The sequence below is a fragment of the Stigmatopora nigra genome, chromosome 8 (genome assembly GCF_051989575.1).
Source record: "Stigmatopora nigra isolate UIUO_SnigA chromosome 8, RoL_Snig_1.1, whole genome shotgun sequence".
In the NCBI taxonomy this organism is placed as follows: domain Eukaryota; kingdom Metazoa; phylum Chordata; class Actinopteri; order Syngnathiformes; family Syngnathidae; genus Stigmatopora; species Stigmatopora nigra.
In genome coordinates, this window is record NC_135515.1 from 11,257,938 (window position 1) to 11,276,373 (window position 18,436).

At 38.1% G+C, this 18,436-nt stretch overlaps 1 protein-coding gene across 1 annotated transcript in view; it reads right to left on the minus strand.

The window, feature by feature from the left end:
* Positions 1-1,001: 1,001 nt before the first annotated feature.
* Positions 1,002-18,436, minus strand: part of dner (delta/notch-like EGF repeat containing) — a 36,189-nt gene continuing 18,754 nt past the window's right edge. Inside the window, exons 2-13 of the mRNA XM_077722734.1 lie at positions 16,502-16,840; positions 16,320-16,414; positions 15,655-15,818; positions 12,964-13,112; positions 12,564-12,717; positions 11,291-11,404; positions 6,923-7,156; positions 4,730-4,852; positions 4,538-4,651; positions 3,373-3,504; positions 2,271-2,517; positions 1,002-2,092 (exon numbers count right to left, since the gene is read on the minus strand). Of these exons, the coding sequence (XP_077578860.1) occupies positions 1,981-2,092; positions 2,271-2,517; positions 3,373-3,504; positions 4,538-4,651; positions 4,730-4,852; positions 6,923-7,156; positions 11,291-11,404; positions 12,564-12,717; positions 12,964-13,112; positions 15,655-15,818; positions 16,320-16,414; positions 16,502-16,840 (1,977 nt within the window). The 3' untranslated portion in view covers positions 1,002-1,980. The remainder of the gene's footprint in view (positions 2,093-2,270; positions 2,518-3,372; positions 3,505-4,537; positions 4,652-4,729; positions 4,853-6,922; positions 7,157-11,290; positions 11,405-12,563; positions 12,718-12,963; positions 13,113-15,654; positions 15,819-16,319; positions 16,415-16,501; positions 16,841-18,436) is intronic.

The following is an 18,436-nucleotide window of genomic DNA, read 5'->3' on the forward strand; positions in this document are numbered from 1 at the left end:
TTTTAATTGAATTGAATGCTTTTATTGTCATTATACAAATATAATGAGATTTAAAGCTTCACTTCAAAGTTTACAATTAAGACCAACAAAAAATCAATACATAATACACAAATAGTCAATAAATAAATAACAACTAAATAAGTAGTCATTCACAAAAATAACAAGGCAAGTTCACAAATAACAACAACAAACACACAAATAAATAATCAATAAACAATAATAATAGATAGTAAATTGATATTTTTTACAGATTGGACGTCTGTTGCCGTCAATGGCTTAAGGATATGAATCGAATCATACTTTTGCTTTTATCAAGTTGCCAATTGAGAAATATTTTATTTTGTTAAATATGTATACATTAAATCTCACATTTATGATATAGGCTCAAATTTTCGCTCATGTCGATTGCTGTCATTTCAGTAGTCTGGTGAGATTTTGTCTAAATAGTAGGCTCCCAAATTTAGGGGTTAAGATATGAGTTGATATTTGATTTTGGTTGAAAAAAAAAGGGTTTATAATTTGAAAAATTGGGGTTAGTTTTTTTCTTCTGACAAATGTGTCTAGAGAAATTAAAACAATATAGTTCAGATGCAAGATTAGATGTTGCATTTTCATATTTTCTACATTTTGTGGATTGAGAAATATTAAAAACGTAATTAAAGAAGAAATATTTGAGTCTTCTTGAAATACTACCAGCACAAACCTCACACTTGATCAACAAGCAAAGGTCAAAACAGCCATCCTGTGGTGTCTGTGCATAAACACAATAGTTACTAAGTGTTATGTCCAACGTATCTACAGTTGTAGTCTGGCTGTTTTGAGAGCTGTTTACACAGAGAACATCTGGACAAAGCCTGAGGTCACTCAGGTTGTTGCCATTACTAACACTCCATAAAAGGTCTTTCCCACAACCAACTGTTGAGTCTGGTGTGTTTGACCTTGGGACATAGCAGAAATACATTCACTCTAACATTCAGGTGTTTTTACCAAGACCAATACTATGACATTAAATAATTTAGTTTATTTATAAAGTGTCTCAGTGAATAATATTATTTGTGTTTGTTAGAATGTGACAGGTGAGTCAAGACATTTTGGCTTCATGGATCTGGTTCTCTTTAATCTTTATATCATTTAACGTAGGTAATATATTGCAAGTAATGAGTGTTTTATTCACATCTACAGGTGATTTCAGAAAGAAAATGGTAGGATGATTATTCAGTGTAAGATGAAATTCTGCAAAAGAAACAGAGACATTGAATAAAGTGTGCAGTTACAATCACACCAACTTTCTATCCTACGGTTCACTATAGTACACACATTATGGTGGTAGTGGCACAGTACTCTAGCAAGTGCACATTATTGACAATTAATAACTAATCAGTAAGTCGCATAGACAGAATATACTACGAAAAGAAACAAAATTCTTCCTTTAAATCCTTGACTAATATTCCAACTCGTATGTATTTGTCCACCAACCACTAAAGCATACATATGGCACAATATTTACAGAGTAATTCATCTGCGAGTAAAATAGCAAACAATGAAACCACTGTACTTCCAAATATTACGGAGAAGAACATCAAATCTAACCATGCAAGAAGTAAGGCAACCTGCTGCAGAATTTATTTTAGTTATAAAAATATTTGTAATGCGCAGTTATATCATTTCTTGCAACAACTTATGTGGGTTTTTGTAGGCCCTGACTTCTAACAGATAGTTGAGTGCGGACGTCATTATTTTTGCAGATGAATTTATACTGGTGCTCTCATCAGTAGACTTTCCCAGTGTTGCTTTTATGCTACAAAAAAAAAGCCTTAGCATGAACGTTGAGCAGAAAACAAAAGACGTATCAAATTCTAAAGATTGGGCCTTTTTAGGGTTTGTTTCTCACATTCTACATTCAGAATGACTTTTCCTACATAAGCTTGTCTATGTGTACATGGGTGAAACAACGTTGTTGTTGTTGTTTTTTTTGTTTTTTTACAAATCCTTGGTTTTGATGAGAGTAACCAAAGGTTTGTCATCTGGACTGTAGTCTTCATAGCAGATAGGAGTAGCATCATACATGGCAGGTCGAGATTTCTTGCCAAATCTATAAAAAAAAAAGATGGAAATGCAAAACAATTTTAGACAATGGTGTCATGGATACCATCCAAATCTTGTCCTGGGATTCATGAGCAGAAGAGAGGGAGCTAGAATGTCTCAGTGAGACTTTGGAAATGTTATCTGGTTTTAGTTAACACGGCACACTTTTAATTTGAAAGACTGGCCTGGCATGGCGGATGGAGGCGATGGCATTGCTGAATTCGCTGTCGATGCTGCGGCAGTTGTAAAACTCCTGGTAAGCATGGCGTGAGGATCCCTGGTATTCAATGCGGCTGATGCGACAGATACCCACGATGAGAATGATTAGCATGAGGACAAAGGCCACACACAACGCTCCTATGATGATGTAGAGAGAGTGGCGGGGCATGTTGGTCAAAGTTTCTTCCGAGTGGGGAGGCTTCCATTGCAGGTCTAAAACACAGAAACAGATTTACTTATACAGTCGTACCTCTATTTAAGAAATTAATTGGTTCCAGAAAGTTTTTCGTAACTTGAAAATTCATTAGTACAGGTGTACTTTATATTTAAATTCTCAAATGTGTGCCACGGTCTTAACACAATTACCAACTAAACCCTTTAAAATTGTTCAAAGTGTCTCAATTTGGTATGAAAGATGTGAGAAATACTTGAAAATGAGAGAAAATTATAAGAAAACGATTTATAAATGTCTTAGAATGATTAAGCATACAAAATCTATTTGTGTTGAAACATATGTGAACGCGCATTTCTCTATAAGCCGACGAGGTCAGAAAGCCGTCCACATTGTAGTACATTTTAGACTTATGGGTGCCCTGTATGTGTGTGTGTGTGTGTGTGTGTGTGTGTGTGTGTGTGTGTGTGTGTGTGTGTGTGTGTGTGTGTGTGTGTGTGTGTGTGTGTGTGTGTGCGTGTGTGTTTGTGTGTTTGTGTGTGTAAAAATATGTGCTGCGTTGCATTTGTACGGTTTTTATGGCTTAGTAAGGGGAATTGCAATCATTACTAAGGGTATCATTAAGCCAAGGTTGACAGGTATGTAAGAGAGCATCTTGAAACATGGATAGTGGTTGTTGTGAGAAGCCAATGAGAGTCCAATATAGTGCAGCAACACTCTAAAGTGAGAATCAATGCATCCGCGACAATATTTGCAAAAAATAACAGCTTTCGTAAACTGAAAATTTCATACCTGGAGGCATTTGTAAGTAGAGGTATAACTGTGTACATACTATATATATATTTTTTTTTAATTACATGATATGAGAACATTAACTACTATCTATGTTGACTTACGGATCTCACAACCAGGTCCCACCCAGCCAGGGTGGCAATGACAAGTGTAGCCATGCAATTGGTCAACACAAGTGCCCCCATGATGACAAGGGTTGCTCTCACACTCATTGATGTCCACTTCACAACGTTCACCTGGAAGGAGTTTTTAAAGAAAAGTACACGTTCATGTTTCTTCTGTGTATTTTAAAAAGGAAAAAAAAAATTTTCTGTGAAATAAGCAAGGTAGTTCACATACAATTTTGTGCTTTAGTTGTTTGGTATTGGTTGAGTCTTGACTTTTTCTCCTTGTACCTTTTCCTGATTGTCTATAGTATTTACCTGTTGTCGCCTGCCCAACATGTCTCAGCATTTATGTTATCTTGTGTCACCCACTTGTTTCCAATGCCTCATTAACCCATGTCTGTGGATTTAATTCTTCTTTGTTTTTTTTCAATTCTTGGTGCATCCTTGTCAAAGCCAAATCAGCACTAGGTAAGCCTCCCAGCTATGTTGTATTCAACGAATTTTGGTTCTTATGGTCGTGTCTTTAATTGAAAATCTTTGAGTATATCACTGTTCCTGAGCTCCCCTTTTCCCTACTTTTGGGTCCATACTGGTTTCTCATCTGTACAACTGCACTACATGACAAATCCTGACATTTGAACCAAACTGGATCAATAATTCCTTCATTTGGTGCAATTAAATATTGTGTGACTGCTTAGGAACAATAGTCCCACCAACATGCTGGCACTCAGTAAGTAGCTCATCTGCTCACTAAAATACTAAAACAGTGTGTAAAGTGTTTGCTCCTTCATGCTAATTAAGAAGCAGTTTTTGTCAGAGTCATTGAGGAAGACTTGGAAGCGTTTTTTTGCCCAAGACAAATCTATCCATACATTCAGGACATTGTATTATGGGTTCATATTTGTTTCTGTTGTTTACCTGGCACTTGACCCAGAAGTACTTAACACACATTAAAAAAAGAAAAATCAAATATAGACCCTGCAACATTTATAACTATCCCTATACTGGTCACCAGTCACTAATCAGGAATCAATCACATGCTGTCGGTCAGGAGAACGAACCATTACATCATTAGGTGGCCATTTTGTTTGATTCGATAGTTGTTGTTTCAACTACACATTACAAATTGCTTGCTGACAATAACACTCTTAACAGTACTCACCAGTGTATCCTGGCTGACAAGTACAGGTAGCATTGAGTCCTGCACTCTCGCAGTGACCTCCGTTAAGGCAGTGCATCTTCAGACAGGGATCCTTAGAAATTTCGCAGTGTCTACCTTCGCATACACAAACAAAGTTTTAGTACAATACTTTTAATGGATGAAAGAGATCTTTCATTATACGTAATAGCATACCTTCAAACTGTGGCGTGCAGACACACTCATAGGCATTGATGAGGTCCCGGCAGGTGGCATAATTCTGGCAGGGTGCGGACAAACACTCATTGTATTCCTCCTCACAGTACAAACCGTGGTAGCCTTGACAGAAGATACAAAACAACATTCATCATCTCTGGTCATTTTTTTTTAAAAAAGGGGGGTTAAAGTCAGATTATAAAAGATTATGAAATTATCTGTTCTCAAAAAGCAAGGAACCCTTACACAATGATGATTCACAAATTTGTGGAGAAGAATAATTATGCGGAGCACAGTTGGGACCTCTTGAGTCGTTTCACTGAAATGCCAGGGAAATGTCAATTGCCTTTCTAGGACTTTCTACTGTCAGTGGGGAATTTTAGGGGCTTCATGTCATTACAGGAAGCTGTAGGATGATCTTTCCATATATCAGTTTCCATTCGTCTTCTTGCAACCACAAATGCAATCTGCACATGTCCTTTGGTGCAGTGTTTGCCAACCTTTTTGAACATATTTTGCATAGAAAAATTCTCAAGAGAACCTTAATATTTAAAGCTATGTTGCCTAAATTAAGAATATAAAGTTGGTCTAATCAAGATGTTATCACCAGGAATCAAATAATACCCCAAAATTTATTCCACAATATAAAATTTCACACTGACAAATATCACTGTAGACAATTTTCAGTTTTATGTAAAAATAAGTGATATAACCACTTAAATATTGTAACAATATGATTTGTTTTAACCTCCAATTTTACATCAATCTCTTAACAATATTTAAAGAGCAGTTTTGTTCCCACACAGATTTCACGTTGAGAAAAGTTGAAGCCTATGAAGCCAAAAACCTTTTGATTTACGATACACCAAAATAAGCAACAAAAATGTCTTTAATCTCATATTATGATTTATATATTGTAACAGTACATTCTATGATTTAATGTTCATCGTAGTTCAATTTAAATCCCATAATAAGATTTTTCTTTTGGAATATTACAATGTATGACTTGTAATTTCCCAAGGCACACCAGTGTGCATGCACACTCACACACACACACACACACACACACACACACACACACACACACACACACACACACACACACACACACACACACACACAACACACACACACACACACACATATAGACATACAGTAAACTGAATGTCACGCTTCCAACGAGAAAACTCAGGGTCACAGAGAACTGAGGCAAGGTACTAAATGTCCAGAAGATAAAGAGGATGACAGTGAAAAGAACAACAATCTGAAATGTGAAGGACTAGTTTGAGGATTACAGTTTGAAGAATTATGGTAGAAACATTGCTGACGCAATGGAATTGTCAAGATGGTGTGTTATTTGTTTTGAAAACAGACATTTTTGTAGAGTGTGAAGAGCATAAACCTGGCAACCCACCAGTATACAAACTGCAGAAGATACTTCATCAAGAAACTATAATGGATGGAGCGCCAGAGATTTTTACGTTGTGATTTAAGAATTAGGTTTTTGATCATAATAAAGAAAATAGAATGACAAATCGTGAGGCTTGCAACTTGTAAATGAGAGCTAATCCACAGACAATTTTTAGCATAATCTGTCGAAAGCCCATCTCATTTTCTGAAACGCTTTATCCTCACTATGGTTGTGGGGGGTGCTGGAGCCTATCCCAGCTTTCTCCGGCAAGAGGGAGGGACACCATGAATTGGTGGCCATCTTATCGCAGGACACAAGAAAACGGACAACCATGCACATTCACTCTTATACCTCGGGGCAATTTAGAGTGTCCAATCAGCCTACCATGCATGTTTTTGGAATGTGAGAGGAAAACCGGAGTACCCGGAGGAAACCCACGTAGGCCCGGCCCGGGGAGAGCATGCAAACTCCACACAGGCCTGGATTTGATCCCAGGACCCCATAGCTGTGAGGCCGACGCGCTAACCACTCGCCTCACCGTGACATGCCTCAAACATATCTGTAGAAATAATTGAAAAGTAACTTTTTTTTCATCCTAAGTTTGGTACCCCTCATTGTCATTGAATGGCAATGTTAATTAAACTTCCATGTTTGTGATAACTGTAATTGAAAAGTAAATATTTCTAAGAAAAATAAACTATGTCTTTGGGTCAATAAACCTAAAGACATCTGAAAAGAAAGTAGATACCAAAAGAGATCAACTTAAAGGTAGTGGATCTCACCTGGGACACAAAGACATCTATAGCTGTTGCTTGCACTGCGACATACTCCATGGGCACATGGGTTCAAAGCACAGAAATCCACCAACAGGGCACATGTTGGACCAGTGAAGCCTGATATGCAGCTACAGCCAAAACCCAAAGGGCTGGGACCCTGACGATAGCAGGTTCCATTGTTGTGGCAAGGTCGAAACGCACACGGATCCACCTTCTGCTCACATGTGGCACCCTGATATCCTGCATGGCATGTTTAAGAAAGATGGCAGGATTAGAGGCATAAATGCAGTTTTTCAAAATAAGTAATCGTGTGACAACTGGTTTAAGAACGAAGATTAACGAAAAATCTAAAACACTTGAATGTGCAAAATGGCAGGTCAATTTTCTATAAATATGTTTTTTTGCTACATACATTTATTAATCTTTTTCAACAGTAATTTTAACACAGACAAGACAAATTAAATAAAGCCATCACCTTAAACACAAACACAAAGACATTAATTTAAATTAGACATTAAATATTTTGGCCTAATTCGATATCAGTATAAATGATTACCCTATTTTCACGACTATAAGGCGCACTTAAAAGTCTTACATTTTCTCCAAAATTGACAGTGCGCTTTATAATCCAGTGCGCCTTATAATCCAGTGCGCCTTATATATGGAAAAAAACATAAAACCAAAAACGAAAAACCACCAGTGTCGGATATTAAAAAAACACAAACGCCTGAACTGAAACAATACTGTTAAATATGCAGATGCCATCTTAGTTTACAAAATCTTCCATCATATAGCTCCTCCCCCACTGCAAGATTTTATACAAAAAAATCCAAAACATCAATAATGGCTGGCTCTAGAGGTGACTGTGTAGTGAGTGCTTCATACCTGGAAGTCAATAGCAATTACTGTATTATCATGACTATAAGGCGCACCTAAAAGTCTTAAATTTTCTCCAAAATAGACAGTGCGCCTTATAATACAGTGCGCCTTATATATAAAAAAATGTCATTCATTGGGGGTGCGCCTTATAATGCGGTGCGCCTTATATACAGTATCGCGAAATTGTGAAAATACGGTATACTGTTATACGAACTTGAAGTGTTCTGTTCTATTAGGATAAAGACATCAGATCAAATTCTATTGCATTCATAAACTGAATGTTCAACATTTTCAGTGATGACTGTTTTGTGCAACATCGATAATAGATCATTTCTAAACCCAGACCGGTTGTGATTTCTTGCTTCAACAAGCATTGTAATACAATATGGCCTATGAATTAGGGTTGAAAACACAATAAATCTCCATTTACTACTGGCATCTCTATGGTGCACATTTCATTGCGGTAATGAAGCCCTTCCTTTTTCATGATTCCATTGATCTGTAAAATATGCAATCTACTGCTTGTGCAGGCTGTTTTTCTTCACTAAAACAAGGGCTTCCTAGTTTCAGTCAGCCATTTTCAACATTAATCTTCTCTTTTTCTCTGCTATGTCACACTAAGGTGCTTGGAGTCTTTTCTCTTATTTCTATGCCATTAACAACACACATCCCACAGAGACACGCCTCCCCACACACCATGCAATATGACAAGAGCATAAAAAGTGTATTCTTGCTGCTGGCATCCGAACCGTCCTACATTAATGGAACTTAAGAGTTTAAAAATAGATGCCCTATTAACTTCCCCACCCTACTGGTCCTGGCTTCATTAGCATACTGAGACATTTTTTTCTTCTGTCCATGTCCAGTAAATGGATTATTGGATGGAAGGGAACTGGCACAGGTAAATGCATTCACAACAAATGTCTAAAACTATGCTACTTGTGTGTGTGTGTGTGTCATTATTTATCTTCAACCTTCACATGGCACTAAAGGTGGAAATTAGTATGAATATAAATATGGTCATTAATAAATGATGCCCCTTGTTAGATAAATTAAACTCAAACTCAATTCCTTCCAAGCAGTTTTAAATACCTTAATACTACCCCGAAACCCTTTAAAAATATTTTTTTAATATCAGTATTAAATGAAATATGTGCGAAATGCCAAAAGGTAAAAAGATTGAGAAAAATAGCTGAGTAATTAAAATCAATATGACATGCGAAGACATTTTCCTTTGGAGTGGATTGGAGAGTTTGTATGTTTGGCAGCTGAGTAAATGTACATACACATGCACGTAAACAAACAACAGTTGCGTTGTGAAATGTTGATCCAATGACTTTTCATCATTTTCCTACAAATCACGAGGCATTTTTTGTCAAACTGGGAGATAGCAAGACTCATGAATGGTTTAATAACAGCACGATTATTCCTTTCACTCGCACCATAACTTTCTTGGATAAAAATGATGAAAAGCAAAGATATACCTGCATTAAGGACACCAAAAAATAAAAATACTGCACATTTATTTTACTATTTGCAAAACGTAGTACAGTAATGCAAAAAATAAATAAAGTTTCAAGCCAATTGATGAGTGATGATTGATTATTTCTGTGCTTGTAACGTAGAGCAATCCCTGCTCAGTGGCAGTGTTACTGCGAGTGCATATTATTGTTTGTCTCTGTGTGTGCCCGATGACTTTCGCCTGAAGTCAGCTGGAATGGGCTCCAGCACCCCATGACCGTGAGTAGGATCAGTGGTGTTGAAAATTATTGATTCAATAAATTTTCATCTGAAAAGGCTTGTGAAATGTATTGAAACTCCGAATGTGAAATTTCAAGGGGAGACAGAGTGAGACTTGACGGAACAGAACATTACTTTAACCACAATTACTTGTTATCACTCTGTTAAGGAACAGCACGTCTAGTCGTCACTGATTGGGTAAAAATAGAATTTAGATTTAATCAAAGACAGCTCTGTGGGGAAAGTATTCATTGGCCGTAATGTTTGTACTCGTCTGAAGCTTTGTTACCAAACAATCCCTTCATAGCAAGGTGGTATGAATAATGAATGAACGGTGTTCCTACAATACAGCACTAATCTCCAACTACTATCCCACAACACTATTCCAATACATATATTTAGCCCAAGAAAACCCCAGTGTGACAAGTGGTCATGGCGACCACCTATAGATAAGAAAATGTAATTCTGCGTGTCAATGATTTAATTGATAATTGAGATTTTTGATCAATCAAATCTTTTGTTGATAAATATCTCACATTAAAACGTTGGCACTTGCAGCATATGGTCAGGTGTGGCTTGGATGTGTACTTTTTCAAAGGCTATGAAATTCATTTGGCTTATAGTCAGGTGAGAGTTTAACAATTATTTTGTTTCTTTTTTGCTGGACTAGCACTATTTTTATTATTTTAGATTAGACAATTTTTAATGACTGTTCTGTTGTGTTCGGGAGGTTAAGAAACCAAATTTTGATTATTTTGAATGTCAAGTTTATTAAGAGAAAACTTACCTTGACTTTATCAGGTTTGCCAAATATTACCTCAGGGTAAGTCATTAAAGAGGAAAGACTGACAGATTAATTTGAATAAAGTACAAATGCAACTATTCTTTCCATGTTTTGTAGAATATGAAGCGCATTTAAAAATGTTTGGTTTTGTTTGATAAATTTCCTTGAAACTTACAAAAGTTACACACTGATTTTTTTGTAAATTTGCTAAATATTAAAAACTGGATTTAGAAATATATTGCAATTTAAATATATCTAAATAAAAGTATATTTATTTTTTGAGACAAATATATTTCTGCGTGGCGCAGTGGAACGTGTGGTTAGTGCGCTGGCCTCACAGCTTTGGGGTTCTGGGTTCAAATCCAGGTCATGTCCATCTGTGTGGAGTATGTTCTCCCTGGGTCTGCATGGGTCTCCTCCGGGTACTCCGGTTTCCTCCCACATTCCAAAAACATGCATGGTAGGGTGATTGGACACTCTAAATTGCTCCTAGGTATGACTGTGAGCGCGAATTGTTGTTTGTCTCCTTGTGCCCTGCGATTGGCTGGCCACCAGTTCAGGGTGTCCCCTGCCTCTGTCCTGGACTCAGCTGGGATAGCCTCCAGCCCCCCTGCAACCCTAATGAAGATAAAGCGGTTCAGAAAATAAGATGAGATGAGAATATATTTCTGACACAAAAATTTATATTTTCCAGGCCCTGCTGGTCACCAGTCAGTCATAGGGGACATTGAGAGACAAACGACCATACGTCCTCACAACCATACTGCCACCAGCGGGAATCGAGCCGGCAGCAACAAAGTCAGGCGAGTGAACCTCTAAACCTCTAGATTATTCCTACAACAGTCAAAAAATGTATTATTTTTCATGGAGCTACACTCAAATTACAACATAATCCTGCATCCTTTTAAGCATTATTTGGCTCACAAAATGTGTCCAGAAGACATGTTATGACATGCAGCATGGCATTTTACCTTCAGGACAGAAGCACCTAGGCCCAGCCAGGCTGTTGGAGCATGTGGCCCCATTCTCACATGGTTGAGAAAGGCAGTGGTTTACCAGCATTTGGCAGCGTTCTCCTTCATAACCTAGCACACACATAAAAGTCCACAATAAAACAATTACACATTTCAACTTTGTAGGCCTGGTATTGAAAAGTTTGGGCATATGTTGCACAATTAAGTAAAATACCAAGAGTTGCCATTCTTGCTAAAAACAACAACCACAAAAAGTATCAGTGTAAAATTAAGTTAAATTTATTTTGAAGTCAACTATCTTCACAATGATCTGAAAGCACATTGAGTAACTGAAGGTATAAATGATTACTTTAAATAATGGAGTAACAACTTTAATATAACAAAAACAGAATCATTTATCATAAAACAATCATTTTAGACTAAAAATTATCTTGTAATATGGTATCTAATAGCGGCACACTTTTTTGTATTGCAAAAAATCTCAAATCTGTCCCCTATATTCAAATAATAAAGTAATTCTCTAATTTTACAACGCGGTTGCCCATTGGCTTCAGTCGTTAGTGCGTCGGCCTGTGTGGGTTTTCTCCGGGTACTCCGGTTTCCTCCCACATTCCAACATGCTTGGTCGGCTGATTTGACAGTCTAAATTGCCCCTAGGTATGAGTGTGAGCGTGAAAGGTTATCCATCAGCTCGTGCCCTGCAATTGGCTGGCCACCGATTCAGACGGGGGTCTGGCCCGAAGTCAACATCACGACGCCAAAAGTTGAAGTCCACAGACCCAGAACAACAACGGTTAACATGATGTAAAAACAAGTAATATACCCATTTTATTCTCATGATTTAATGACCCTAACTCTCATGATTACTTCAATCTACAAACATTAGACGAAAAGCTGTCACACAGACTATACATCGCACAATTTTGAAGCCCATGAAACCAAGCAACTCATGTTACATTAAAAATAAGCAGTGAAACTATTTACTAAAAAATATAATCTTATATTATGACTTGAATCATGTAATATAGACTTATAAATTAGAATTTTGTAATAGTACAATTTTTATCTTGGAATACTACAATGTATGGAAAATTTTCAGCAGAAAACCTAACCATTGCTTATGGCACAGTGATTGGGAAACAATCATTTAATATAATAATATTAAGTCAAACTCAATATTTTAGCGAGGATGTAGGTGGTATTTGTGCTGCCAGAATTCGCAGATTTGTTAACCTAGTTCATATTTGTTTTGTGGGAAAAAATTGCACACCTGGTTGACAGGTACACGTGAAGTTATGGCCTTCGCCACCCTGCCGAACGTCAGTGCAGGTGCCATTATTACGACAAGGATGGTGATGACAGGCATCAAATTCCTCACAGAAGATACCGGTGTAACTGTCGTCGCACTCACAGAAGAACGTGCCCTGAAACATGCAATAAATTGAGATATGAGCAGTCATGGAATACCCCCACCCCAGCAGATATGAACTGATGTCAAACATGTTTTACAGTAACATATAAAATTATGAACTGGCACAGAGAAATTAGCTTATTTTAGGTTTTGGAAAAATATGATCAATATTGATGTGAAAGATTGAGTGCCTTGCTGAAATTAGTCGGGAATCCAAACAAAAGAAACCAAAGCAAACATTCTATTTGCCATGTCCTACCTCTGAGGGCTGTGTGACACATTTTCCTTTACCCGAACACTGAGGGTCACTGAAGCTGCTGCCTGGCTCCACACAGCTACTGGCTTTCACCGTGAGGTTAAGACGTAGGGTGACCTCCGGTGCTGTGGGGGCACCAACCTGAATCACACCTAATAATATAGATACACAGTCATGTACTACATTAGATTTTAATCAACAAACTGTGAATAACATCTAAATCCCACCCATAATTCTCTAAATTATTTGACATTTGTCTTTTGTGGAAAAGATTTTGGACTTCCCTGATGAAAAGTACTATGAAAAAACTGTAAAATATGTTGTTTCAATGTAATATTTGTATTTATTATTATTATTTTTTTCCCCAAAAAATTTGCGAAACTCTGAGTCCGCGATAGCTGAACCGCGAAGTAGCGAGGGAACACTGTATATACAAAAAAAATGTTAATATGGTGATGCTTCTGTGTAACCCAAAATAGAGTAGAGAATAGCCACATCATTCTCATGTCTTTCTGTATTTTCCAATAACAACTGACAGTTACTTATGCCCTTGGATAAAAATAGCCTCTTAGTGACCATCAGTGAGCTTCTTACCGGCAATCCGCTGTGAGAATGCCAATGATGAAATGTATATGACAGTTTCTTCAACCAATAAGAGCTTGCTTGCATTTTATTTCTATCCAGCCCAGATGACGGTGTTGAACATGCAACGTCACAGCTCTCGGGGACTTGAACAGACAAATCAAAATTCAATGACGTGCGATGGGAATACAACGTCATTGCCTCCGCCTCTTTGCTGACTTTGCACCGAATTCTCTGCTCAACGTTCCTTTGTGTAAGGTCAAGCACTGTCACGCCTCAATGATGAACATTTGAATTAATATTAAATCAGGAATTTGCTCATTTGCTCATCCCATTCAGCCACGTGCCTGGTTTTTGTCCTCTAACTTCACCTTCCAATCTCATCTCATTTCATTCCGCCTTTCTCGCTCATTGAAATCGCTCTATGCTCTCACCAAGTGTCTGTCAGCCAAAAGGAAGGTGCAAACATCCCCAGATTGTCACCATTGGTGAGGATAGGACAGCAGATGGACAAGTAAATTGACAAATTCATCGTTCATCTAAACTCCTTATTTACCAAGATGCAGCATCGAGTCATCTGTTGCTTTCCCGTGCCATTCTTCTCTCCCTCGTCAACAAGACCGTAGTACTTGAATTCTTCCATTTGGGCAGAACATCATCCCTGACCTTGAGCAAGTCTCAGAATTGAAATGCCCATTTTCTTCCCAATCCCTTCCCATTGCACTGCTCAAGATAGAATCTTAGGTGACATTTTCAGTAAACATCCAGAACCACATAATCTACACAAAACAGAAACACAATGCTTTGGCCACTTGACTTCTCCCAGAAGTTGTGTCCGGAAAAGTTCTGCACACAATCAGTCAGAAACAGCAGCAAACTATGGCCAACGCGCTAACCACTCGGTGATTATTAGAAATTAATCCAACCTACTGCTGACAATGTGGTCCAAATTCTTTACCCAGGCCATACAAGGTCTGAATGGGCCATATCAGGGTGTCTCGTACCCTACATTCTCCAAGCAACAAGACTCCAGAAAGCAAGTGTTCTAACTCTACTCTCCAAGTCCACTAACTGGTTGCGCAAATGAAGCGTTGAAGAACCCCTTGAGAATATAGACCTGGTCCACTCTTCCATGAAACGACATTATCCCTCTGAGATTTACCTTTCTGATGGACGCTCAGTGCAGTCTAGAAGTGAGAAGGCATCAACTATACCAAAGGCAGAAGAGGGCTATCCACACACCAATTTATTAAGTTGAAATGAACAGGATTTTGATTAACATGGAACATAGGCCACCTAAAAAATTGGTATTAGGGATTGATATTAGGCTAGTGCATTTTTCTATTAGAGATTAGCCTCCCTAATTGAAGCTCCTTCCCTCAATTCAACATAGTTAGCACCACAAAAAGGCTTATTTTTATCATATAAAAGGCTTTAGACCACATGTGTCAAAGTGGCGGCCCGGGGGCCAAATCTGCTCCGCCGCATCATTTTGCGCGTCCCGAGAAAGTAAATCATGAGTGCCGACTTTCTGTTTTAGGATCAAATTAAAATCAAGAGTATGGATGTATATTAAATTTCTTGATTACCCTCCCCCCATTTTTTCTGTCTTTAGTTAAAAAAATCATTTTGTAAAATCTAAAAATATATTTAAAAAAAAGCTAAAATAATCATTGTTTTAGATCTATAAAAAACTGAGTATTCAGGGCTTTTAATCTATTTATAAAAAAATATCTAAATATTATATCTAAAATGATTCGGCCCACATAAAATCGGGTTGACGTTAATGCGGCCCGCGAACCAACTCGAGTCTGACACCCTTGCTTTAAACTAAAAGAATGGGTCTCCAAAAGAAATATGTGGACTCCTACTTCATTTTGGCATTGTTAGGGGTGCTACATCACTTGGCAAAGCTTACCCAGCTGGAACATAACTATTTAATAATAGAAGCACTACATTGCAGCCGTGTTATGTAACATCATGTCTTTTGCCACTCAATTTGAGTGGACACCAAGGGGAGCTGATGGAAACTTTGGCTTCATCTTGTTATGACTCAGTGTTAAAACAATATGCTTTTCTGTGTTTTAATCTCTGGTGATGAGTATATCTTACTGAGGAAGTAGTTTTGTCCAAGCGGCAGTGCATGGTCAGGGACCACCAACCCATTGGAGGCCTGCATGAACCATATTTTAGACCCATTTATGAAGGAAGAACGGAGGAAGCCTTCTTCATTCACACGCCACAGCACTGGCGCACAACCAGTATTCACCAGCAACCTGTTTATTGGAGCAGATAAAAAAAAAACATATTTGGAGAAGTCAGCACACTAGATTTGTGCTACTGGCATGACAAATTAGTTTAAGCATTGCAATTGACTATAATGCATTAGGAAGGTAATTAGTTCAATACCTGAACTACCTACGTCATAGCTTTAATCAACCTGTACCAAAGTAATATATAAATTACAAGTTTGACTCTAAAACACACCGTAAAAATGACTAGGTTATCTAACAGGAATTGCGCTGGGAACCACATTGCACAAAAACAAAGCAGTTTCAGCTGATTAGCTCTCAGTTCACAGTGCTTACTGACCATGAACTGATTCACTATCTTTAATGAGGGGCAACATCAAGGACATCTTCTTGAGTCTCCTGCATAATTTATTGACCTTACTCAAGGGGACGCAACACTGTTTCTGGGCATGCATGCTGAAAAGATGGAAGACTCATGCGCCTAAAGTGAGTTCATTCATTAAGTTAAGTCGAAGGCAATCTTACTTCACGGCTGTTTCTTCTGGAACTTCCAGAGATAAAGTCAATGTTGCTGTCAGCTCACACAGCTCCGGTCTCACACAGTGCAGACCCTCAGTCACCTAGATCATAAGGCCAACCATGTCAAGTCGTGTTTTTAGAGCCAAAAGTTAAGGAAAAGTAACAATGGCGTGGGCGAATTGTCTCACCCTGTCAGCCTCCCACGGAACTATCAGAAGTCGCTGCCCAGTTCTGGGTTGCCAAGGTGGCAGGGTAGCAGCCGCCAGGGTGGTGCTGGGGGACATGTTGGTTGAACGTGGTGGTAGAGTGGCTGCTGAAGTTGCAGAGGTGACAGGGGTGGCCAGTTCAGGGGCCGAAGGGGACACGGGCTCCCATTCAGCCACAGCCATTACGATTTGATCGCACCTAGGACCCTCATAGCCTTCGCTACATTCGCAGGTGTAAGTTGGCTCCCCCTCCCCTTCTCTATTGTGCAGGCTGCAGTTTCCATGGAGACAGGGACTGCTGGCACACAGGTCTGTGAAAAACTAAAATAAGGAGGGTTACATAGACAGAAATAGAGAAAAAGAAAAGAACAAAAATATTTTCAGCTTTGTCACTTTTTATAACAATTGCTGTCCAGTCATTTATTTTTCTGATAACAGGTTTCAATTGCATTTTGTAGCTTGACTGGAAAAGTGGTCCCTACACACAAAGAGGATGAAAATAATATGTGCGCTTGCCACTTGAACACTATAAGATATTCATCATATTTCATTTTACAATTTAAATACATCCTGAAACATTGTCTTTGATTTTTTTCCATACTAAAACATCTTTGTGTATTGTCTCTGGAACATATTGCTATGCAAAGTCACTTTTCTGAGAAAACTGGTTCTATTCTTAGGCTGGTGCGTGCAGAGTGCTGATACTTTAGAGCTGTTTAATGCTGCAACAGGTTTTCTATGCAACAAGGGAATTCAATATACTGCGTCTGTTTTTTTTATCGATATACATATTCATTTGACATTCAGTTGGACAGAACAAGCTTTAAAATGGGGCAGACAGAGAAAAGATAGAGCAGACCGAACACAAAAAATAATGGAGCTACTTTTATTAACCTCCACGTAAAAATGCTATTTTTTTACTATAACGACTGTCACTTCAGCGCACTTGAAATAGTACCGTATTTTCCGCACTATAAGGTACACCTTCAGGTGGAATTTCAGGTAAAAAAAAAGTGTGCCATTAAGGTGCACCGGATTCTAAGACACTGTAGCGTTGTTAGTTGCAGTAGTTGTAGTTATGTTATAGATCCCCTAGAAAGAGCTTTAAAATGGGACATACAGAGAAGATAGAGCAGACTAAACACCAAAAGTAGTAGTAGTAGTAGTAGTAGTAGTCGTAACAGCAGTAGTAGTAGTAGTAACAGCAGTACTAGTAGTCGTAACAGAAGTAGTAGTAGCAGTAGTAGTAGTAGTCGTAACAGCAGTAGTAGTAGTAGTAACAGCAGTACTAGTAGTCGTAACAGAAGTAGTAGTAGTAGTAACAGCAGTACTAGTAGTCGTAACAGAAGTAGTAGTAGTAGTAACAGCAGTAGTAGTAACAGCATTAGTAGTAACAGCAGTAGTAGTAGTCATAACAGAAGTAGTAGTAGTAACAGCAGTAGTAGTAACAGCAGTAGTAGTAACAGCAGTAGTAGTAACAGCAGTAGTAGTAACAGCAGTAGTAGTAACAGCAGTAGTAGTAACAGCAGTAGTAGTAACAGCAGTAGTAGTAGTCGTAACAGAAGTAGTAGTAACAGCAGTAGTAGTAACAGCAGTATTAGTAGTCGTAACAGAAGTAGTAGTAGTAGTAACAGCAGTAGTAGTAACAGCAGTAGTAGTAGTCATAACAGAAGTAGTAGTAGTAGTAACAGCAGTAGTAGTAGTAACTGCAGTAGTAGTAGTGGTAACAGCAGTAGTCGTAGTGGTAATAGCAGTAGTAGTAGTCATAACAGAAGTAGTAGTAGTAGTAACAGCAGTAGTAGTAGTAACTGCAGTAGTAGTAGTGGTAACAGCAGTAGTCGTAGTGGTAATAGCAGTAGTAGTAACAGCAGTAGTAGTAGTAACAGCAGTAGTAGTAGTAACAGCAGTAGTAGTAGT